Source organism: Lethenteron reissneri, chromosome 21, assembly GCF_015708825.2.
Source record: "Lethenteron reissneri isolate LAM-NWPU_2019-01 chromosome 21, ASM1570882v1, whole genome shotgun sequence".
In the NCBI taxonomy this organism is placed as follows: Eukaryota; Metazoa; Chordata; class Hyperoartia; order Petromyzontiformes; family Petromyzontidae; genus Lethenteron; species Lethenteron reissneri.
In genome coordinates, this window is record NC_083799.1 from 19,493,862 (window position 1) to 19,519,343 (window position 25,482).

The 25,482-nt window shown below is 39.2% G+C and overlaps 1 protein-coding gene across 1 annotated transcript in view; it reads right to left on the reverse strand.

Annotated features, from left to right (window-relative positions):
- Positions 1-2,590: 2,590 nt before the first annotated feature.
- LOC133345365 (zinc finger protein Helios-like) overlaps positions 2,591-25,482 on the reverse strand; it is a 30,877-nt gene continuing 7,985 nt past the window's right edge. The window contains 6 exon segments of the mRNA XM_061556059.1: positions 2,591-6,722; positions 7,262-7,393; positions 13,967-13,982; positions 13,984-14,087; positions 21,514-21,681; positions 23,193-23,492. Of these exon segments, the coding sequence (XP_061412043.1) occupies positions 5,947-6,722; positions 7,262-7,393; positions 13,967-13,982; positions 13,984-14,087; positions 21,514-21,681; positions 23,193-23,492 (1,496 nt within the window). The 3' untranslated portion in view covers positions 2,591-5,946.

Here is a 25,482-nt window from a genome sequence, read left to right on the forward strand (position 1 = left end):
CGCCGGGGTGTCTACGATAACAACATCACATGAGGCTGGCAGGGGATGACATAATTAATTGGGGCTAATTGGTTCGGAGATAAAGGCAGAGAGCGTATGGAGATACGGAGTCATTGTGAGTGTTGGAGTCGCAGTTGGAGCTGGCGTTGGAGTTGGTGCCTGGGACAAGAGTGTAGCAGTGGACAAGAGTGTATAGTATAGGGTAACAGTGGGCAAGAGTGTATAGTATAAGGTAGCAGTGGACCAAGAGAATACAGTATACGGTAGCAGTGGAGAGAGAGTACGGACGGAGTAGCAAGGACGTAGCGAGTAGAGCGTAGGAGCAGCGGAGTAACGGACCTTGGCTTTAGAGAGAGAGAGCGAGCGAAACGGCGAAGCAGCGAAGCGGAGCGAGCGAACGGAGGGACATTGAGTGGGGTTGATGAGGAATTGTACATTGAAGAGTATGGAGGAACATTGAACTATGCTGTCGGAGATGTGAACTATAAGCGAAATAAAAGGAACGAGAAAGACAAAGAAGTTGTCGTGTCAGTAAGAGTCCTACACATGTAATATAAAGTGTTGAATTAAACCTGCTCTAGCTTCTAATTACGTTCATAATAAAGGTTTTAGGGTTAGATCACGTTATTTATAAATTACGTGTTACTATATTGTATTTACCTTTAGGGACCTGTCATTATGAATGATCAAAAATACATTCACTTTAAAATAAACACCTCAATGAAAAAATGTCGTCACCTGTTTCATCATGGAATGCTTAATCATGCAAAACCAGTGACTGCAAATAACGGTGTTGCATGGTGCATACAAACATACTGTGTAAATGAAGTTAATAATATAAAATGGGAGGTTAATATTAAAGCTATAATATTGTGCTTATGAGTTATCATTATATTGTGATGAAGCCATTTTTGGTCTTCGATTTCCATATAAGGTAAGCCAATAACGCATTAAACTTAATAATTTGATAAGTTGTGACTGTTAATACAAACGCCATATATAAAACAGTATTAATGTTGTTGTATCTATATATACAATACACATTTTAATAAAAGTATGACGTGAAAAAATGAAATGTATGAAAATATTGAAGACATCATTGCAATCAATGGGAGCATGAGAACAACAAAAAGGTCGATGATTGGAAATTACCCCTTGGGAGGAAAGTTGGAACTTTAACTCACAATACAATCTTAAAATTGGAGAGATTTTCATACAGATCTCTTGCAATACAATGCACGTAGTTCAAGAATCAGACTGCCTCTCAGATGAAGAGGACGTTGCAGATACCATACAAGAAGTGAACTCTGCCCCTTGCAGTGTGAAAAAGGGGCAAAGTTCCCAGATCAGATTTTACTGTGGATATGATCAAGGAGCCTCAACCAACTGCTGGAACAATACGAACGTGTGGGTTCGTGCAAATGTTTGAACGGAGAGATATACCGCAGTCACCGCTTGATGCCTCAATAAACCCGTTATTAAAAATGCCGTGATGAAACCGACTTGAAGACTAACTAACGTATTATCCTCCTATTCGTGTGTATAAATGCTTTCTAAAATATTAGCGGGAACAGTATAACAACAAGCTTCATTTGAAGCTTTCGTGACTGCAGGAATCCATACTCTTTGGTTATTTAGGTAAAGTCACGTAGGTAGCAAAATAAAAATAACAATTGAGGCCAACAAACCATGGACACAGTACATACAGTACTTACTCTAAATCGGATTCAACTATTTATATTAATACTGTAATGTGCCTAACATTGGAGACTTCATCAATGCAACCCAATTATTTTATTGCATAATATCCCTATATATATAAAAGGCAAAGTTGTGATTATGTGTCTGTTCAAAATGTTTAGCGTACTTCCCGACATGCAACAAACTTGAAATTTGCCATGTGGGTACTTTCCAGACTGTACACCATGCAAACATTTTAAAAAGACACTTCATTTTTTTTGGGGGGGGGGGGAGCTCAATAATGCAGATATTTTGTGCACGGCAAGTGAGCTGTGACGTCAAATCTGCCACGTGACCCGCGCATGTGGAAGCGTAACGCATTGTAGTGTAGTGGTTAGCGGCGCTGCGCTGTGAACCCGGCGACCAGAGTTCGATTCCTGCTCACGGCCACCACCGATGACGATAATTTGAACCAGTCCTGGGCCTCCCCTAGGTCGACTCAGCCTCAAACGAGTAACTGGTGTGGTGTGTGAACATCGCCGATGGGGAGACAAAGGCGGCCGGGTGTGGTAAATCCAAGTCCCGGACGAAGCCGGGGTAGTACAGCTAGTAAGTGTATATGTGTAAAATGATGTGAATACTCTTGTCATGGTTGAGGAATTTATTTCAAAGTATTTTTTGGGAATATAATTTCAAAATTAAAAAAGCTTCGTTGATTTTGGGAAAACCTGTTTTTCAGTAGTTGTATAATGTATAGGATCATGCACATCTTGTTTCCAATGGAAAACATATTGCAGTAACCTGTGAGTTGGAAACATGTTATTGCACTTACAGACTGTACCTACATCAACATGTCCAGTTAGCATAATTATTTTAAGTAACCTTATAATATGACACGTAATTACAAAATACCGCACAACAAAGAACTTGTTAGACACATGTTCCAAAATAATTCAATTGTAAACATTTATTTCATTCAATTCATATAGCAACAATAATGGGCTCCGAGACAAGTGTTTCCCAAACTGCACGTTGATCAATAAATGTGTCTTAAACGCGAGTGTGTACACAGGCTCCCAGGCATCAGATGCTCAGCGATAACTCGCCGCCACCACAGCCAGCAGCAGAAAGCTACGGAAGCAGCAACTTCCTTTAACAAACCCCCCTTAATTTCCTTTTGGAGCATGAATCAAACACCCTTAAAGGACAATTAAAAATATGCGTGTATATTTTTTTTGTTCCCCATTCAGCGTGTATACAACGGCCTCTCGTATCAAATCTTGTTAAATGCAGATATTTCTGCAGCTTCCGATCGATGGGCTAAAATATTCACGGAGTGAAATCCTATGCAATCTTGCTGCATATAACAGCGAGACGAAACAATATAGAGCCTATAACTAGTTTGTAGGTCATCCCATTGAGGATACTTCAACATTCACTTGTGGAAATGTGAATTTGAAAGCACAGGGCACTGATACTTTACCACCATTTGTCGGAGCAGAGAATTCTGAAGCAAACATTGCTCTCACACAGTTGATGCACATATTGCTAGAGAACTGCTTTATTCCTGCTTATCTTGATAGTGGTCACCCTTTCACATGAACCATTATGGCAAATCTCCTTCACAGATTACATGTATTCTTAAATATGTTGCTAAAGTTCATTTAAACAGGAAGCCTGCATTTAGTTCATAGAACAGTTTTTTTAAAATATATTTCGGGTAAAACCCCGGAAGTTACGTTAATGTTTTTATGTTTCACATGATTATTATTGATCCTTTAAACATAAACTATTAAACTTATTCCATTCCTGTGAAAATTAACGTTAAGAGCGTTATTTCTATTTTCAGCTGCTGCGTTTAATGGCAAATTGACGAATAATAAACTGTGTATAACCTTTTGCATAAAATGGTGGCTTTAAAAGGAAAACTGTCATGAGCACGATTAAAGCTTACCGTGCAAAATCCCCTCAATACTATATGGAAATCAGACAATGTAAATGTAAGTCTTGAATTTGTTTCTAAATGCATCAGCCATGAGTTTAGTGTGGCATACAAAATTTGATAAATGTTGCACACAATCCTAGAAAATAATTTTTTTTTGATCCTGTCAAAATATTCAAGTCAACAACCTCCATACCACGTAATGCACCTCAGAGTTAATAAAGTGTTTTTCATGGTCTAATGAAACGTTGTTAATTTTATCTCCTGCTCTAAGAACTGATATATCCAATGTTGCAAGTGTGTTTTATCTAGATATCAATGGTGGTGTGGTATTTTTAATTTACTTTTCATTAATAATTATTTTCCTATGAATCGTTCCTGTATCTGCAATATCGGCATACTAACGCAACAAACTGCATATGTGGAACCCTGAAAACGTTATGCAAACATACACTTTTAATTTCCTAGCTTTGAACTGCCTAAAGCGTTACTTTACAGACATTGGTTAGGTACAGTGGAAGAAAGTGTGAACGGTGGTTACTGTTTTGGTTTGGCATTTGAAGTTATTGAGAAATTGAGGGCTTGGTCTTGGCTATGGTTAAGGGGCAGCTTGTGCTTTATATCAAACTCAGTCATGAATACCGGATGTGCTGCATACAATACACGAAACCACATTTTAGACCACCTTGTAAGAGGCAGCAACACGTTAAAAACGACAGAAGAATTTTGATACAGAAGTATACATTTCATATGCATTGGCTACAATCTTAGGTTTCACAATAATAATTGTACCAGGGAATTATGGATGGTCTTTTAGTGATGGCAATGAGAGTTCGCTCATAAAAGAGAAAACAACACATTTGTAAAATTTGGTTATAATTAGGCAAGTCAAAAACTTTAGTAAAAATGTTAGCCCCTAATAACATATCAATACTGAATATGGATATGATGAATAAAGCCAATGTGCATATTCCATGGCTTTATGAAAATACACCTCAGTTTTCATGCTTTATATGTCAACCTGATTCTCATTCTAACTCATAAGTATTTTTATACACACACCAGCATGCCAGTCTTGATAAATGGTCATCACAAGAGGTTTTCAAAACATTAGTTTCACTGTATACATATATAAATACGTACATCCATGTACCTCACTATATATAGTAGTATCATTACTATACTCTTTGGTTCTTTCGGTAAAGTCACCTACGTCACGTAAGTCACCTACGTCACGTAGGTGACTTTACCGAAAGAACCAAAGAATATGGATTCCTGCAGTCACGAAAACTTCAAATCAAGATAGTATCATTACTGTATTGTATATATACATATAAATTCGAACAGTTCTGAGCAAGTTATTTAACAAAAAGTCCACTGGTGAAGCAAACTGTATTCCTGTGTTGTCAGCCATAACCAGTTTAAATTATCTAAAAGAAAATGCATGCAATATTGACATCGATAATGGAACACATTTATATTCTTTGGTTCTTTCGGGAAAGCCACGTCGATAGAACAAATAATACAAATAATAACAAATAATATTTTTTATTTTATTTTCTCTATCTACGGGGCTTTACCAAAAGACCCAAAGAATATGAATTCCTGCAGTCACGAAAGCTTTAAGTCAAGATGGAACACATTTACAAAAGTGATAATACAACCGAACAATGAGGACCAAAATATCACATCTGAGTTCCATGTTCTAACATGAAAAGTATGGAAACAATACAAAGTCATGCAATAACATATTAATGCTCAAACAAAAGCAGTTTCAGAAACCTTAAAAAAAAAACAGGCTGTGAATTATAAATGGATCAATGATGGCTCTCTTACTGTTAGGTATCCAGAAAGAAAACTAAATAACTGTCCATTAAATGTAACTCCTATGAATTAATATAATAGTTTAATATGTACACTTAATAAAATTCCTGTTTTAAAATTATGATTACGTGCTATTTTACATTGACAATTATGTTTATGTGACAAGCAGTGTTATGATCAAATTTGCATGAAAGAGTCGCATACAATATGTTTAACATTACTTTAAAAGGTATGTTTTACCTCAATCCTCATTACGTACAGAAGAAGATGGGTGTCAAAGATATGATGCAAAATGATCTATAACCACTGTGAAAAGAGTCTTGCGTTGCAACAACCATTGGTCTAATACAAAGGTAATGTACACATTTCCCTACTCATTCACCAGCTGGCTACATAGACACACACCTCAAAGGTGGGAAGCACTGCAGGCGTGCACATACAGTATAACCATTCTTGTGCAAAATAATTTGTGCATTGAAAAAAAAAACCTTTTTCTTCTTCTATAAAACAGAATGCTCCCCTCGCACAATGTGAGAAGAAAACTCATAGCGGTCCTGGCTGTGATAGCCACACATATTACACTCAAATGGGTCTCGAAAGCCGTGACATCCCATGTGAATTGTGTACATGACGTGGTCAAGGAAAAGCACACGGCAGTGCTGACACTTGTAGGCCCGGATTTTCTCCCCGTCACTGTTGACTACGCTGAATGTGTCTTGATCTGCCAGCCCATTTAGCACCCTTCCATCATCCAGGGGCTTTCCGTCCTCACTGCCCTTCTCATCGTCCATTGCCTCCTTGAAGTCTGTTTTGCTGGCTTCCTCCGCGCCCCTCTCACGCGATGCCAACGAGTAGTCTGTCGGGTGTCCTGTCGAGTTGTGTTCCTCTGGAATGCTCTCGGCGTCTGCGCTGTCCTCCAAGCTGTGGCTCGGCGAAGTGGCACGGTCTGGCGCCGGACGTTTTTCCCTGACCTGGAGGCTAGGTGAGCGACCTGCACCCGCATAGCTGTTGAGAGCTCTATCGCTGGCGGGGTTCATGTCTGCTGTGGGAAGTGTGTAGAAGTTGGGGTAGACCCCACCGACAGCATGGGGCAGGTCTGACACCGCACCCACCGGAGGCTGCACAAAGGGGCGCAGGGTCTTGGCGCCGAGGTAGGAAATGGCGTTGTTGATGGCTTGGTCCATGACGCGCGTTTGTATCAGCAGCGAGTCCTTGTCAAAGGCGGCGCTCATGTCGTACTGCAGGTGTGGCATCGAAAGAGGAAGCTGTCTGTCACCTGAAGGTTGGGTCGCAGGTATAGAGAATAATGAGCAAGAGGTTATTGTGGTTCTCTCTGAGACAATCTAAGGCTCGTAGCAGAGGCATTGCACATGTGAGAATTCATAGGGGACACAATGCTTTGCCCAGTGCATTCTGTGCACAGTCAAATTAAATGTCGAACTGTCACATCCCTGAATTTTATAATTCTACATTTGTTGTAACGTGCAATATAAACCCATTAAAAATGGTTACACGATGAACGTGAGTGAATAAGCAGGCGTGTCACTATAGAGTCATGTCAGCAATACAGCCACTAACACTGGGGTTTCAGCAACATGTGTTTGAAGTGTGCTTTTTGATGCTCGGCAAATTAGGAAATAGCACTAACGTATCATCACGCACAATAAAATGCAACTAAATCATCGATATAAAAACAGTGGTAAAGCACTTACAAATACATTTGTTTCAGCTCCTGTGGCTATCATGCAAAAATAACAAATTGCGCTATATTGCATATAATTTCCACTACAGCGGCACGAACAAGATGATTCTTACCGATAAATTTCTGTGGCACGCTGCTCTTTCTCTTGGCAACATTGTACGCCAGCTGGTTTAACAGCACTGACCTGTCCAGGTTCTTATCAGTTGTATACACTGGCTCTTTGATTTCTCCACCGCCTGAGAGAGCTACATGAAAGAAAAAAAAATTAGTATACAGGCATAGCTACATACAATACTGGAGGCATACTTTTCAGCTTAAAAATACTTTCATGTTTAAAATAGATAAGCAGACAATATGTCTCCTTCATATGTCTCTCCACGTAATATTTTGTATGCAACACATGAACCCTCCAGCCTTCTGGTAGGGCATAATTTCAGCAGCATTGATTCAGTATAAGCAAACTCAGTTTTTTTTTATATTCACGGGTCTCACCAGTCAGGCTTTCCTCAATCAATATTGGCGAATTGTCAGATGTTATAGGCAAGATATGGGTCCTAGTTGGACACAACATTCTATAATACATAAAACACAATCATCATCTTTGTAAATATGCATAACAAAATAAATAACAACTGTCATTCACTAAGTGGTGATGACATCATCACGATGCGTATGCCATGCTTGGTGCACTTTGAGGTCATGTAAAGTGTTGACCCACTGGCAGGAGGTCATTGAACAGACCCAGGTGTCGTGGGTTAACTGACTGAGATGACTTTCAGATGCACCAACTGTGCTCTCCACTGTGCCAACTTTCTGGGTTTTAGCCACCTGGCGCTCTGCTCATTGTTATGAGCGCCGCTCATCTGCCCTCCGTTGTTACTGTAGGGCGACTGCCTCCGACTCCCCAATAGCATTATTCACGAATCTCTTTCACAGAGGCCAATCTCGACACTGCTAGTACCAGTTATCGGCAAGTCCAACCAGCTCCACATCAGCCAATCTCTTCACTAGCCAGTGCCACGCCTGTTTAGCCCCATCTATCTGGCCTACCAGAGGCTGCATGGGCATGTGGTGGCTGGGCATGGGGACTACATGACTCAGCCAATACAGCCTTGCTTGCCGGAGGAGCTTAGTAATGGGACTGTGTCCAGATCTTTCAAGGATCTGTGAGTTCCTCACACAATACAGTCTTGTTAAACCCAGGATGGATCATATGTAGGCTAGCCTAGATGTTTCAAACCAGCGCATAGATGGGAGAGCATAACTATGGTTGAAAACTCCGGAGCTTCGTATAGAGTGATAGGCCATGTAGCTTCTACACAGCGTTACAGTCGGTGATGAAAATATAATGTCCGCACGACTGATTCAGAGTGAGACATTGGTTGCCAAATATATAAGTAGACAATGTTTCCTTCGTATATATCTGTCTCTCCAAGCAAGGCCGTGGCCAAGGAGTCAACATTGGGGGGGACCAATTCTTCCAGGGAGTCTGGGGGTCCTCCCCCAAAAAAAATCAAAATTTGAAAACTAATTTCCTGCCATTTCCTGCCTAAAATATTAAAAAATTCACTAACACATAGGATAGACTATTTAAATTATTTTTTACAATAATGTCTAATAGTGTATTGTATTACATTGCTCTGTTTTTTCTTTTTTACATTTTCTTGTTTCATTGTATGTAATGGCAGAGATTAGGGATTAATAAAGTACAACCATAACCACAATTATATAAAAATAAATCTATACTCTTCGGCAGACTGTTTGCCTCAGCAGCAGACCATGCTTTCCCACCTGATGATGGACGCTTGTGTTGCGCCCGAAACGTCGTGATTTATTTTATTTTATACCTACGTGACATTACCGAAAGAACCAAAGTGTATGGATTCCTGCAGTTACGAAAGCTTCAAATCAAGATTAAAAATTAATATATTTTATAGCAATATATTGGGAGGGACATTTTGAGCATATTTGAATATTGGGGGGGATGTGTCCCCCCAATATATATTATAATTACGGCCTTGTCTCCAAGTAAAACATATTATTTTTAATGAGTGCATAACTTCAGCAGCAATTACTCTGTCTACAGCTGAAATCCAGAAAGCCATGTAAGAACCACAGCACAAATGCTGCATGACAACCAGACTACCTGCTTCCATCATTCACGAAATAAATGGGCAGTGCTTAACTAGATCCACACAAACCACAGAAGACGGGAAGGTGCGGATACCTATAGGACAAGTAGAATATTAAAGACTCTCTCTCTCCTGTGTGCGACTCCAGCTGCGAACTCCAAACCACAGACCATGTAACTTTTCACTACCCAAAACATAAACTTAAATGCAGTATCCTGTGTCTGAAATTAACGAACTCTCCAGCAAAGCAACTGAATGGCTAAATCACTTCTAACTGAATCTCTAAAAGTGGATCTTCATAGGCCATACTACAGAAGACAGTAGCTCTAGAGAAGCTCCTCTAGTAGGCACCTGCCTATTTGTCCACCACGCTGGGCAGACGCGGAAAGGGATGGGAGTACCCACACTTTACCCCACCACACGTAACCTGCTGATCGACCAACTATGATTGTACCCTGTTGTTCTGCTGTGTGGACAGAGGTGAGGGGTAAGGTTAAATAAATATGGCCATTGGTTCATCCTCCACGGGGGGGAGATTGAATCGAGTCGGCACACTGCGTTGCAAGTTCAGTGCGCTGGCCACGATACCATGGCAGCATGTTAAAGGTAGAATGTCTTAAGACACATTCTAGATGTAATTCTCTGCTTTTATCACAGCAGCTTTTGGCTGTGGAATTTCATGCTGGATTTAACGTGATATGACCTGAAATTACAAGGCACATGTAATGTACACAAAAGATTACTGCTCATGTGCATAATGGCAGCTCACTTACTTATTTTCACGTGCATTTATCTCATTACATATATATATCAATTATATGGGTTAATCCATATTAATGTATTGCCAAAAGTATGCAATAACAGTTTTACAGTCGCCTCTGGATATAGCTAAGGACTTTAATTATTCTTCATTGTATTCATAGTTACATTTTACATCAAATTTCCATATTATATAGGACTTGCAGATACAGTGAAAGGTACAAAATATTGTCACATGGAAAAATAATTTATAATCAGCAATTTTACAAAGATATGCAGTGTTTCATGAATGAACTCAGATTTACATATGAACTGTTTGCAGCCACCAAGCTTCCGATGTGCAGCATCGCGTCAAAATTCTTGAATTGACAGTAGCTCCACGCAGCAAGCAACAATGTGTGAAATGTTGGGTTCAGTCCTTCTCGTGGCCATTAGTTTGCAGGATTCAGGGGCGCCGGATGTAGGTGTGTGTATAGTCCACAAATTAACTATGAAATAGAGTGCGTGTAATAATTAATTAGCCTTATTTTATTTTAGTGAGAGTCCAATCAGATGGATTATCTTCTCAAATAAAAAAGCAGGGTCATCATATTTGAAGCAGAGTATAAATGATTATGCAAGTTTTATAATTCAGGTTGATTTAGGCTACGGGCACTAGCACACAATGGTGTACTAGGCTTTCGCGACCAATATCATCCATGATAGAGGTTTTTAAATAAAAAAAACCTCTAATATAGATGAAAATATTGTCATAAAGAATTTACGGTCAGTTAAATAAAAATAACCGTCATATAATGTTTAATTAAAAAACTTTACAGCTTAATTTTTTTTCTTCTGTATTATGGTAAGTATATATTTGGTCTTAATTATGGAGCTTTCGTGACTGCAGGAATTATTCTTTGGTTCTTTCGGTTAAGTCACGTCTTAAGATAAAATAATATCTTAAAATAATATCTTTAGACGTGACTTAACCGAAAGAACCAAAGAATATATATTTGGTTTTATACTGGAAAATATTTAGAGGGGTTAAAAGTGAAATTGTATTTGGCCAACATATGGTATACAATGTGATGTGTTTTAATTACGAATTTTAATATAATAAAAACACTTTAAACGGTTAAAAAAGCTGACACTGTTTTATGTTTGCAGGGTCTTTATTGTGAGTATGTATGTTGAATTTCTTTCGCACTGTATGTAGCCAACTATGCCATTTTGAGATGCGGGGGAAGGACAACCAACTTAACACAAAAAGCAGTTCCAAAAAAATGAGTTTTCAATCTCGATTTAAAAGTGCATAGCTCTAGTAGCTTCCTAATATCGGAAGATAAGAACATTCCAGACGGGTGCAGAAGCATATCTGAAAGCGCGCGATGCAGTGACCGTCTTTGTTCGATGGCTCGACAAAAGCTGTTGCGTGGTGATTTATGCTCCTTGACGAGATCACCAAGGTATTGGGGTTTAATTGTGGCAATCGCAGGCATGCGTCACTAAGTTAGCGCCTGTTTTGTTTTTACTGCTGTGCTGTCTCTTTAAAAATTAAGAGGTGGATGTATAGAAAACACTCAGATTTTCAGATAAGCATCTTTATAAACATTAACTTTAATAGTAATGGGGATGTCTTCTGCTCAGGATTTGGTATACAGGCTTAACTATTTAAAGAAGGACTCAAGAATACATGTGAACATCTATGTTATCAGAAAACCTGCAGGTGCCTGGACACTCACAAACACACCGTGTCCATGTGTGATATTTAATTATTTTTCCACTATTCTTTTCGATCGCATTATGTAGAGGAAGACAGCTATTTTTTTAAATATATTTAAGCTTTATTGTGAGGACAATGCATTGTGCTTACTGACAGTCTCATCGTAAATAACAATAATTTACAGTAAAACTAAGTACTTCAGTAGCACTATAATTCGCATCTGAGCCAGTCATGGACCTCCACCAGATTAATAATCTAAAATGGGTGGCTTACATCGCACTGTGAACACTAGTAATTGTGAGAAAAGATGGCTGGGAAATCGTATTACTTGCCTATCCCTCCACACAGACCCGCGTGTCACAACAGGAGCTTACTAACTGAATTGTCTTCAAGAGTGTAACGATGAAAACAACAAGGTGGATCTTTGTTTAAATGTGTGTGTATATATATAGGTAGTAGTGGTGAATGTTTTGCCCAGATTAGCAGGAACAAGGTGCATATAAAATGAGAGAACATCACCCCAATTCTTCAATCCCTCGACTGACGTCTACACCAATATCAGATAGAGTTCCAGATAGCACTCACTGTCATAGACTTGCCCCTTGCCGACCACTCCCCTCTCATCTCACTCTACTCCTCTACACATTCTCTCTGCTCCCGCAGTCAAGGCTTTCTGTTGGAGCCCTCAGTCAACCTTCACTCAGTGGGATGTTGCCCATTCCTTCTCTGCCATTCTCACCATCTGCAACTCCCTTCCCCAGTCATCCGTGACACCAACTCCCTGCCCCTATTCAAAACCTTTTATTTTTCGCCTGCCTATTTCTCTTCCTCTCTGTGAAATATATATGTATGCACAATGTTATTTGGAGTATCTTTAAATGTGGTTGCATTCAGAAGATATGTACAATACATGCATATTGTAAGAAAGATATGCTGTTTTTTCACATTAACAAACAGCCATTAAGGCGAGATATCTAAGTGAATTAATAGTGAGAAAAGTCCTCTACTTGGGGGAGATTTGTGACTCAGGCTATGAGTTTATATTTACCAGGGCACTGGATTGTGTGATGGTGTGTGGTATTACTCTGTGTGTGCATAGAATAGTGCTTTGGTACAATTTCACGTGGTGCATGTGTATTTTGCATCAGACTGTGTGGGTGTATATGTAGGTGTATTCATGAAAGATTCCCATTGTCTGAAATGACATAGGTATTTTCAGTCGGTAATTTCCGACAAAGTACAGTTTGTGAAATGCTGAAGAGCATGGTTAATGTTTTAGAGGCACATTAATGTTTATTCAATTTTATTGCATATTTTAAACAAGCTCCTGTCAAGCTTCTATTGTCAGCATATAGTATAAAGTAGTGCCAGCCAAAGCTTAAGATTGCATGCTCATGACCTAGACCAAATGGTAAGATTAGGATTTATCGGATATATTAACAAGAGCATTAACTAATTATACATAGTTTAAACTCTGTTACCAATAGTTAGTGAATTACATGCAGATAGTAAAATCAACAATGTGACTAATTATATACAAACACAGCATCGAAGAAAGATAATCATAAAGGGGACTAATTAAAAAATGCTGTATTCACTGCTTAATAGTGAAGAGTGGATTGATGGATATTAAGATGATGAATAATACACATTCACCTAAACAACACATGTACGCAATGTTTTGCACATGTTCATAATGCAACAGTCCTCGTTTTTAATCTGTAAATAATGACAAAACACATCATAACAAAAATAAACAGGAAATATATTAGTCTCTCTGTCTCACTGCTGTCAGTCGGTCATGTTTTCTCAAATTTATTTTGATAGTGACCTCAGACCTTAGACAAGAGGACCACAATGCAGTTCTTCAGGAACTGATATTGGATTTTGCACAATGCACAAAAGCTGAGTGCATATTGAACACACGTTTCCGCGTATGTTTAAGCTGAGTGCTAGTTTCTCTTGCAATACAGGTGCATGAATGATAAATCATTTAGTTATCCATAGGTTATATTTTATCCATGCCCCTTGCAACTGCCATGTCCAGTCAATGACCCTGCACAGTTCCCTGTCAGTAATTAGCAATTATTGGGGGGGGGGGGACCTTCTCTACCTTGTCTACCATGGCAATTACAACCGAGAGAAGGATGTGGCGCTTCTTCCTCTCGTGCAAATGAATGTGTGTCGTGTATAAATGCGCGTACGAGCGTGGCAGCCCATGCCTGGGAAGTGGCCGGTCCTGCAGGCCCTGTAGGTACGAGTGGCAGCGCTCCTTGTGCTCCTCCAGTGAGCTCCTCTGCTTGTAGCTCCGCCCACAGTAGCAGCACTTGTGTGGCTTCCCCACTGTGGGATGATGCACACGTACGGCATACACAATCGATAAATAACCTTTGGGGGTTTTTTTCTGGGCAATTTAACCAGTAAACACTCATCTCTCTATTACCTTTGAATGCAAGATCCGGTAAAGGTGCAACCCTGTGCTTACTTGCTCACGCCCCTGTTGGTGACAGAGCCTCGACCTCAAAGAGCTCCAAAGAGCCCGTCTGGAAGCTATTTTGGCCTTTTCTTCAAGCTGGCCAGACGTCTTGGAAGTAGTAAGAGTACTGTATCCTCACCTTACTCCACCACATGCGACCTGCAGATGGACTGTGATGTACTTATTTATACTTCTGGGTTGACAGAGGCATTTTATAAACTTGCCCAGTGTTTCATCTGCCACGATGACAGATTGAACAGGCAAACTCTGGATTGCACCAGCAACCTCTCAATTGCAAGTCCAGGCTGCTAACCATTACTACATTACAATGTACCCTTTGCAAACAACACGCCCCTGGACAAATGGTATTCAGTGAAGAATATACGTTTCTCCACAACTGAAACTATTCCAGAATGCAACAGGATAGTAATGCAACACTGTAGGGCAGCATGAGAAATAAATGCGTATCGCAAGAATTCGTACATAGTGGAAACAAGAAAATTCGAAACCTTCATATTTTTAGATGTGTGCGATTTAATTATTAATTAAGTCTGACCTAAATAACACCGAACTGTTGTAACTAAATTTGGAGGAGTGCTATCTTAATTGGGTAACAAAAGTACTGCATATGTTTACTGTGTATTGCGAGGTTCCCTATATTCAGTTAGAATCTATTTCATATATATACAAAATAAAATCACATTCAATGCAACATTTTGAGACGTTGATATACGTATGTAAAACACAATGTTATTTATACACCTTACAGAGTTTCAAATCTTCAGTGCTCCCAATATAAATTTAGTGTTAGAAATTTTCAAAGGGTCTCACAAAAGTGGGCCATGGTCATATTAGTCCATCCATGTCGACACAGTGCAACGTGACATTCACATGCTCAATTCTGCAAACTTAGCATTCTTAGAGCCAGTTAAAATGCTTGAGACTTAAATGTCAAATAAATCTTCCAAACTGCACAAGGAATATGGACATGTGACACACATGCCACAAATGACACGGTTAAGAAGCACAAGCTTTTTTTTTAAAGATCGTTCGCGGTGGATTGGGAGAACAGGAGGGCAGATGTCCAATTCTATTGGTACACAATACCGTTAAATAGTCCTGCAATTTAGCCGATGCTATGATTACTGTGATACGTCATCATCATCAGACATGTTCTATCCACTGCTGGGTAGGGAGAGAAAAAGAATGTGGATGTGTTCTTAACTTATTTTTGCAGGGTGGGTGGGGGGGAGTCTCATCATAGTGAATGGATATTTTAGTTTATTTTACTGATTGTGATCTTGAACTACAAGACCGATGTGCTAAAGCGTGAATAGTTGGAGTGCGACATATGTCTACGTATATTACCCCATCAGATGAACATTTCTGGTGAAATAGTAATAAAAAAAGCATGTTCTCTGTAAGTAGATGAAACAATACATATGCAAAACATTTGTATGTATTTCCAATGATCGTCCACTGAACATATGATATTTCTCGCAGGACAGACTTTATATTTTATTTTACGCTATTCTGTAGGACCTAAACATTTGAACATTACAAGTGTTAATGTTGTTCCATTCTAGTCATTCAATGGTGTCAAATCAGCTGCTCGTACTCATATTGTTGTTAGTGTTGGAAAAGAGTCATAGTTTTGTTGAATAAGCAATTGTATATTTAAAAAAAACTAACTTGATTTTTGGGGAGTAGTGTGCTTTTTAAAGAGGCATTGAAAGCATAATATAATTAAGGGTTGTCTAAAAAAAAAACACATTGCATATTTATGAAACCCAATCAATTCCTTCTTCTCGTGATAACAAATAATATAGCAACATTATTCCATTGTCCAATTTTAAGTGCGAACAATTGTGCTTCCAAGTATAATCACTCAAATATAATTATTTTAACGCATTTCCACATGTGGAATATTGCTGTAGCACAAGGTTTACAGGTAAAACTCGGTGATAAAGTGAACATTGTGTAAATGCACACAAGGAGAAAATATGAAGGTACAGCCCTGCAATTGCTTGTTTACACCACGACTAGTGGAAGGGCATCCACTAAAGAGAACTCTTAGATGGTGTTTGGCCGACTCAACCATGCTGGCCATACCTCTTGCAAAAAAAGTGGGTGTACCCATTCTTTCCCCCACCGTACGTGACTTTCCAATTGACTGTGGTGAATCCATTTTTCTCCTGCTTGGTGGGCAGTAGCGGGGATTTAAGATAACTTGCCCATTGTTTCAACTGCTGCACCCAGAGATCAAACCGTTGACCTCTGCATTGCACGTCCAGTGTGTTAACTGTTACACCACGGCACAATCCCTGGCAAATGTTCCCAGTGGAGGTACAAAGTCCTTGCATGTGACTATACAATGCATGGTATATTAAAATAACTCATCAGAAATAAGCCAATTATAAGTCTTCCAGCAGATATGTTTCAGAGGGATATATCATATACATTTGTTTTTTTGTATTTGCTGAAACATTTTATATTGTTCTTTGATCTTTGGTAGAGGACTGCAATGGTTTATGCATGTAGATTTAACATGTTCTTGTTATCAGGTGGCATGGTTTAATGGTTTTCTGCAGTAGTCCTGAGCAGATGTCGTGGAATGTGAACCATAACACCAATACAAATTGCCTCAATGGTAAGTGTGCGAAACAGTAGCCTACACACGGTATATATGCATATATTATATCTAAGCAGTGTTAAATATATGCTTGAGCACATATAGCACTTTTTTACTTTAAATATAACAGTTTATTGGAACTGCAAACTTGTTTAAAGATAGGGGGAGGGAAATAAAACTTGATCTATTAAGTGTGATAGCATAGAACATTTAATTATTTTCGCGTTATATTGGTAGTGACATGCAAAGAAGAAATATTATTTGTTTATTATCAATGATTGCTCTGTCTATAAGCCTATACCAATTACATTTATATATTGATTCTGGTAGTGACATCCACAAAGATAAAATCACGTAATTAAAATGATTTAAAACAAAGATTCCCCGGCCTATACCACGATGAGCCAATTAACCAAATCTAAATTAAGGTAATTGAACACAGTGCAATAACACACAGAGTGGCACTTACATTTGAGATTTACTTAATTTTCTTTCATTCTCATTTTTTTTCATTATTTTTTTTAAAATACAATTTAAAAAAATGTGCACTCTTCCACTTATTTGTTGAAGATAACTATATTTTTTGTACATTAAAATTAGTATTTGGAAAGGCCATATTTAAAGGCACAAATAAATAAATAAACAAGACTTGCGATCTTCTTACACTCCCTATTGAGCACCCAGCTCGCCACTAAGAAAAGCGCGCGCGCACACACACACGCACACACCCTTAACAGCATAGGAGAAAGAAGGACGCGTACACACACGCACAATTAACAGCACAAGAAAAATAAAGATGCTCACAAACACACACCCTTAACATCACCAGAGAAAGAAGGGTGCGCGCAAACCCATACACACACCCTTAATAGCAACGAAAAAGGGAAAACACAAGCATGGTTCTACAATTAGAGGTGATCGGAGCCAATGAAGAGGTCCATGGATTGTACCATAGCCGAGTATTGTGGGGTTACCCAAACAACCCTGAAGATACCGACTAAAAACTTAGCAGAACTTTCTGAATCTTGAAAAACATATTTGGGTAAAATATGCAACCTACCGCACTCATCAAATCCAGTATTGCAAGCTCCAGTGTTCTTCATTTTAAGGTTCCATCCTGACATGCATGACATTATTTAGTTGTTTTCGTAACTTTTGTTTATATTCTAATTGTTTTATTACAGGAGCTTTACTTTCAATTTAATTTGACAATAACCGGTGGAGTGGTCTCACAGTGGTTAGCTCACTGAGCTATTAACCTGGTGACCTGAGTAAATTTGCAGATGTGGCCAACATCAGTGGTCAGTGACAACCTGAGTGTAAAGTCCTTCATCGAGCAGTGGATTGGCTTAAGGCTTTAAATAATTTTGATTATTTTGATTATTAAAAAAAAATCAATTACTATATTATTATCAAGGTGGTGATGCAAGGCACTGCACTATGTGTACATAAACTTAGAGTTTGATTCCCTTATATGGCTAACATGAGTGGTTATTGATGTCTGAACCGATCTTGCGTCTCACCCTTCGACAACCCACATTAACCAGTGTGGCGAAGTATGGTTAAATACATTCCATGAATCATGGTATGGGGTGGCCTTTATCCAGAAGTGGCTTCATAAATTGCTCTAAATTATTTGTGGTTAGGATAATTCCTGTTTATAACCATCACTGAAACATTAACTTGGTTAAAATCATGTACATTTGTTATCACAAGTGGTCATACAACAGTGCTGTATGTGTTTCTTTTCAAAATCTTAATCTGCCCCCTAACTTTGAATTCCATTAAATTGTTAAGTAACTCATTATACTCTACCGTCTCATTAATTATATCTATTTCTGTATCTTGTCCTCAGTATTCCCCACCATGAATGCGATATTCCCTCTCATTCCCATTTAATAAGAACCCGCCGAGACCTTTCTTACGTGATAAATGGCTCCTGCATTGACTACAATTACGAGCGGAGTATAGTATTCCAGAGGACTCCTAAACCCCCAATTCCATTTTCCCCCTGCAAAATATATAATCACGAACGGCCATTTAGCTGCTTATATTTAACTCCTGCATACTAGAAGTAGCGAGTAACGGTGCCCTCAGTCGTACATGCATGTGTATGCTTGGCTGTGTGGGGATCGGGAACTAACCCAACGACCCAAGTTCAATTCCCGCTCACGGACAACACCAGTGACGATCATCTGAATCAGTTCTGTTCCTCCCCTAAGGTGATGCAGCCTCAAATGAGTACCCTGGTGTGGTGTATAAACATCGCCACTATGGAGACAAAGCCTGCCAGGCGTGTTACTGGCCACCCACCCCCGTCATGTGCCTTGTTGGCCTTCATAGATGCTCGCTGACAGCACTTGCTCCAACAGTCTGATAAAGGCTGTATTGGGGGTATTTGTCTTTGTATGCTTGGGTGTGCATATATGTATGTTGAACTTGTTTTGCACCGTACATAGCCCACCGTGCGAATTGGAGGTGTTGGAATGGTTGCCATTGATGGCGTGTACGACATTTTTTTAGTTGTATCTTTGTGTGTCATAGGACAATAGGGCTTTGATTAACATTTTGGAATAGGTTTATTTTTTTCTCACGTTTGGTGAAAACACGTCAATGTGTGCCACTATGTGAATCTGGGCCAAAGTTTTTACAATTATAATTATTTATAATCAAAAGCCACATGTTTGTGCTGTTTGGTGTCAATTGCAGGCCTCCTGGTTTTGGTATTTGCCTTTTAGTCCATTTAGAATCGTACAATATAATGGAAATGCATACAAAGCTGCATTTAATTCAGTTTAACATGTAGGCTTTCATGACCAATATCATCCATAATTGGTTTTTTTTGGGTTAGATCGCTTAATATATAAATGTGTCATTAAAACCCACCACCACCCGACACAGCCAACTAGTAAGGGTTGTCACGTAAACAGAACATACCAATTCGTCACTAGTACAGCACACCGGTGTGTCGAGTGGTGGCGGATTTTAACGACACATTAATATATTTACGCGATCTAACCCAAACAAAATTATATTATGGATACATTTAATTAAATTACAAATACTAAGCAATATTGATGCCAGCAAGCCATACAACAAATACCAATTGGTGATTATTAGAGCAGCGAAAGCTTCTGTGTCCATTCTGAAAACTAACTTCAAAAAATTTATATTTAACACATATATATAACTTGGAGCACTATGTTTGATACATATCTAGATTTTTTTTTATTAAGTGCCCAAATGATCTGCTGCAGATCATACATAGGTGAGGAATAAATACTATAAAATAACCTTCAAAACAACATGAGAAGACATGTGTTTTTTTCTGAATACATGACCGCATTTATATTTTTAATGGCGGCAATATTATGAAATATAAATGTATAATGTAATGACATATACAGTATAATCAATGTACATATCACTGAAGAGGAATGTAAATTAAAGATATCTGTTAGAGACACAACGGGAAAAAAATGCAACGGTGTACACATACAAATGACATATGAATCAGAACAAGACATTGGAACAAAACCTAAAAAGTCTCTAAAAAAACACGAAGAAGCACATGCCTGGAACTACACTGAGACGGGAATATGAGCACATGGATTAGAGAACATATGCAAGTTTAAGACATGAAGTTGACTTTGAAGTGGATTTGCGTGTGATACGTTGCTAAAAAGGATGACGGTCGGTGTTCGAGACGGACAAGAGAGTTGCAGTCAAGTGAGGGGATATGTCTGAGAGCACGTCCGGACAGAGGGATGATATCAACTCGTGTGCAGGAACTAGACTATTCTAAAAGCAGGACCATAATAGATAATGACGTCTTGGGGTGGCCTTCATCCAAAAGTAAATAGAACATGGCTGATGATGAGTGCTGAATACAAACACATAATGATATATATTTGAGTACAGAAAAATAAAAAAGACTGGCACTATTACACTCACTTCCATTGACAAATGCATGATTACAAACACACAGTGAGTGAGTAGTAGGGGGTTCCTGGGAGCAATGGTACCAGTGTTTGGGCATGGCTTCCATGTGCCTGCCCTTGGCTACCCTTCTACCGACGGTCACTGTGAGCGAGCACAGCTGAGATTTTGTCTGGCAATCTTCACGAAACAGTGTTGCGCCACTGCAAACGTTGTCAATGTGATAACTGAATATAATAGGTTCAACTAACATTATGCCCGTTCACATATCCACCAGACCTGTTCAGAGATTTAATATATTAACATTATAATTATACCAATACACACACACACAAAATACCAGGATTTATAGAATCAGGAGGAGATGTCGAATATTATACCAATTGTAAATTGAATGCAAAATTGACAAAGTTCAATAAAATGAGCCTTTAGGCTCGTCCTTTATTTCCTCCCAATTAGCTAAATATTTAGTAATTGTCTTACAGGGTTGCCTAAGACTCATATGTCATGCAAGCTTCTAACGGCGAACAGGAGCGATCATCTTTCGTGCACGAGACACGTTGGCGCTGCCGTCGGGGGCTAGCGCCGTCCGCCCGCGAAACGACGACGTGTTGTGTAAAACGCATTGGCGCTGTCGTTGGGTCCAGCGCCGTGCGCCCTGCGCTCCCGCTGGTGGTTCTGGGGGTTGGGTGGTGGTGTGTGTATGTGTGCGGCGCGCGTGCCTGAGTGGGTGCGGAGGTGACCGGTGAGGGCGTCCCTCCGCCGGCACGCGTAGCTGCACAGGTGGCACTTGTAAGGCTTCTCTCCCGTGTGCAGCTTGACGTGGCGTAGTAGGTTGCCCTTTTGGGTGAACGACGCTCCGCACTGGTTGCAGTGAAAAGGCCGCTCGCCTGGAGCCGCGGGAAAAACAAAGCGGTGGCGTGCATATGTAACGCAGTGGAAAGCAATGCTTTCGAATTGGCGAACCGAACAGAGCCTCTTTTATTTATACACCACTTAGTCTTTCTCAAGCAAAAAAAAACGGCATCATTGCAATAACTGCATATTGCACTTCAGTCTTCTGTCCTTCATTTTACCTCGATAAATGGTGAACGTTTAATTGATTCACAGGAGTTTACAACGCACAAGATATTATTACGCTTACGTTTGTACATTTAGGATATAACGTAATATTACATGAGGAAAATTCCACCAGCTTAATACGTAAGTATGGTGTAAATTTACTTCATATTTCACGTACATATTTCTCCTTTATTACAAAGTATAACTTTTCCGTAAATATAGTATATCCGCAGTATCTTCGAGCTATGCACTTTGCGTGAGTTGTCATTTGCAGTGTGTACCATACTTACAGGATAAAATAACCGCTTGGATTTTCCAACGTATTTAGCTTGCAATTTTGACTAATGTAAGACATTATTAGCATTTAATCTACAAGTCAAGCACACGTTTATTTGTTTAATCAGGTGAGAAGTCAAGAGATCAGGATAGTCTCATTTGCAAGAAAGGCCTGGGTCACCAAAATAACTAAAGTAATGAAGCGATTAGAAATCAGAGCAAAAAACAACCACGTCACATGATAAATAGACAATATTGCACTCAAATAAATTAACGTTAAACAATCAATTCCCTGTAGTTTAAGTTGGCTCGGCCAGATGTATTATTCAAATGTTACTGTGGTTTAAATTGGCTCTATCGGTAGTTTCTGGTACATAAACCTTTCAAAAACAAAGGCGTTTGTATCATCTGAATGGAATCATTACATATGCCGGCTTCCTTAAAGTTGCTCTCCCCTGTTTTGGCGCAGGGCGGAATCAAAGTGCTCCTGCAGCCATGTCAATTATGTCTTTAAATTAAGAGATCTGTGGCCAGAATGTCACACAATTATTGTCCTACAACAGCGTTTGCACCCCATGTGCACGTGCGCAAGAGAACGTGTCATTCACGTGCAATAGAGAGCTACATCACTCAAATCATTCATAACAAATGGTATGTTTCGTGTTCCAGTATTATAGGTTTAGAAAGTACATTTAGCATTGATGAAATAACCACTATTTAAGCTACAGTGTTATGTTTACATACATGTTTACATACATTGGTTAAGCTAGAAAAGCCATTGTATGCAAACCATTATTGTAGACTTAGCTTACAACCTTGACAAATATCAATGACTGTGTAGACAAAATGGTATGCTGTGCTTCCATCGTGGTAATATACATAAGTGCCGTGTAGTCTATAGGGTAGCAGAGGGGTATACAACACTTAAGCAGCAACACACTGAAAAATTATTGAACATTACACCGCCACACCACGTGCCATATTGAGGATCATTATGATACATCACCGACTACAATTTATCATTAATTAATCTTGGGAGCCAGCGCCGTTGCGGGTGACTTACCTGTGTGGCTGCGTTTGTGCACCATGAGGACGTTGGGTCCGATGCAGACCATGCCGCAGATGTCGCACTTCAGCTTCCCATTGGGCAGTCGGATCCCCCCAGAGCAGGACATCTCCTCGTCTCTGGCGCGATCGTCCATCTCTGTCGGCGTGCCGAGTGGGCTTCCATTGCGAGCCATCGGCACGGTGGGGAACTCCTCGAAGGGGCTCTCGTCGTCACCGATGCCCACGGAGCCGAGCAAGCCGGAGCAGTCGGCTGGCTGCGCGCTGCCACCATCGCCCTCCGCCTTGACGGGGCTGGCTGCGGCAGGCAGAGCGCAAACACATGAGCCCTCCTCTCTCACCTTTGTTTCCATGAACTTTGTTGCGTGGTTTACATTTCTTTGGAATGAGAGGTGCGTGTGCTTAAGACCAGGGACCCAAAAAATCTTTATCAATAATATTGGTTTCAAAAGCCTACGTGTTAAACATCGTTACGTGCATATTAATTCCTGCCGATGTGGCTGAGATTTGATGTTGAAGTTATCGTTTGGGCATTACGGTGAAAATCAATATTTCACACAAGTTGTGAAAATGTTATTTTCTAGTTAATACGTAGCACTGGTTTGAATCTAATTGGCTTCATTGAGTGATAGTGATGCAAACTTAAAGCAGAAATGTTGTTGCGAAAGTAAGGTTTACACCAGAATATATCACTGTGAGAATAAGGACAAAATATTTAGTTACATACGAAAACCAATCTTCACAATCGGTGTGTTGTTTGTGGGTGTATGTGAATAATCTTAGTTTGATATTGCACGTCCCATTAAAAATTTTAATATCATAATTATATAAAAAAAAGTATAAACTAGGTATTGTTCCAAAAAGTGCACAAAATGTCTGTATTTATTGCGTATATAATAACACTTGCGAATACTGATGCCAAGTTTAGTCATTCCTCATTACACTTGTGATAAAAAAAATATATAGTGAAATAAATAATATTTACATCAATGAGGCTTTTTCATTTTTATAGAAGCGTAAACAAGATAGTGTGCCAATAGACTGTTGAATTGTATTCCAATGCACACTGCAACATTAGTTTTTAATTATAATTTTAACTTATCTTGGAATCTCTGAAGAATATTATTTTATCACCCTGCCAGGAATGAATCGTACAGGTTATTCGCACTAATTGTGTAGAAGGTATTAGATATCATACATATGCAAGTGATAATTGTGTACACGATAGAATACTCAACTATAATTGTATGTACAATAACTATGATGAAGGTATATTTTATGGTTATTTCGGTAAAGTCACGTAGATAGGGAAAAAAAATGAAACATATTAAAATATCATGACGTTCTGATCGCAACACAAGAGGTCGTCATCAGGAGCAGGGCTCCTTCCTGACGGTTGGGGTGATGGCCATCTGAAGATCCAATCAAAACCATCACCTTACCTTACATAGCAGGGATAACCAAAAATATTTTCAAAATCTTGATTTAACACAGTGCATAAAATTCATGACCTGATCCCATCTGTGAAGAACAACATTCCTGACATGCAATATCCCGGCGTCTACAAACTAAGCTATATCTGCGGCAGCAGTTGCATTGGGTGAAACTAAACGACATGTCTCAGACCGTGTTCGTGAACATAAGGCAGACCTGAGACACGGCAGGACCAATTCTTCTGCCATGGCTGATCATTACTTTAATGCGGCTGGCTCACGTGAAATTGATTTCTCTAAGACGATGGTACTTTGCCAGCCGACTGGCTATCAACAAAGATTCGTTCACGAAGCCATCCATATATGCAGACACAGACACAATTTCAACCGAGACGACGGTTTTAAACTCAGCAATCATTGGAAAGCCCTGTTCCTGATGACGACCGCTTGTGTTGCGATCGAAACGTCGTGATATTTAATTATTTTTTATTAACTTTATTTTTATTATTTTATTTTCCTATCTACGTGACTTTACCGAAATAATCATAGAATATGAATTCCTACAGTCACGAAAGTTTTAAGTAAAAAATATGATGAAGGTATGTTTTACTAGAAGCATATGTAAGGTTAATATATATTAAATTATATTTAACATTACATTTTAAAGAGCCGAAAATCACATATTAAGGTTGTATTTTGGTATTACACCTTCTCTCCTCCAATTAATGAGCTCACAGTCACGGAGAAATTAACAACTGTAAAGCATTAAAATAATGCCAGCGCTTCCATGGGTCAAGCACTCTAAACACCAGTTAATCACTCTCTAGTACAATAACATTTCATTCAACTGATAAC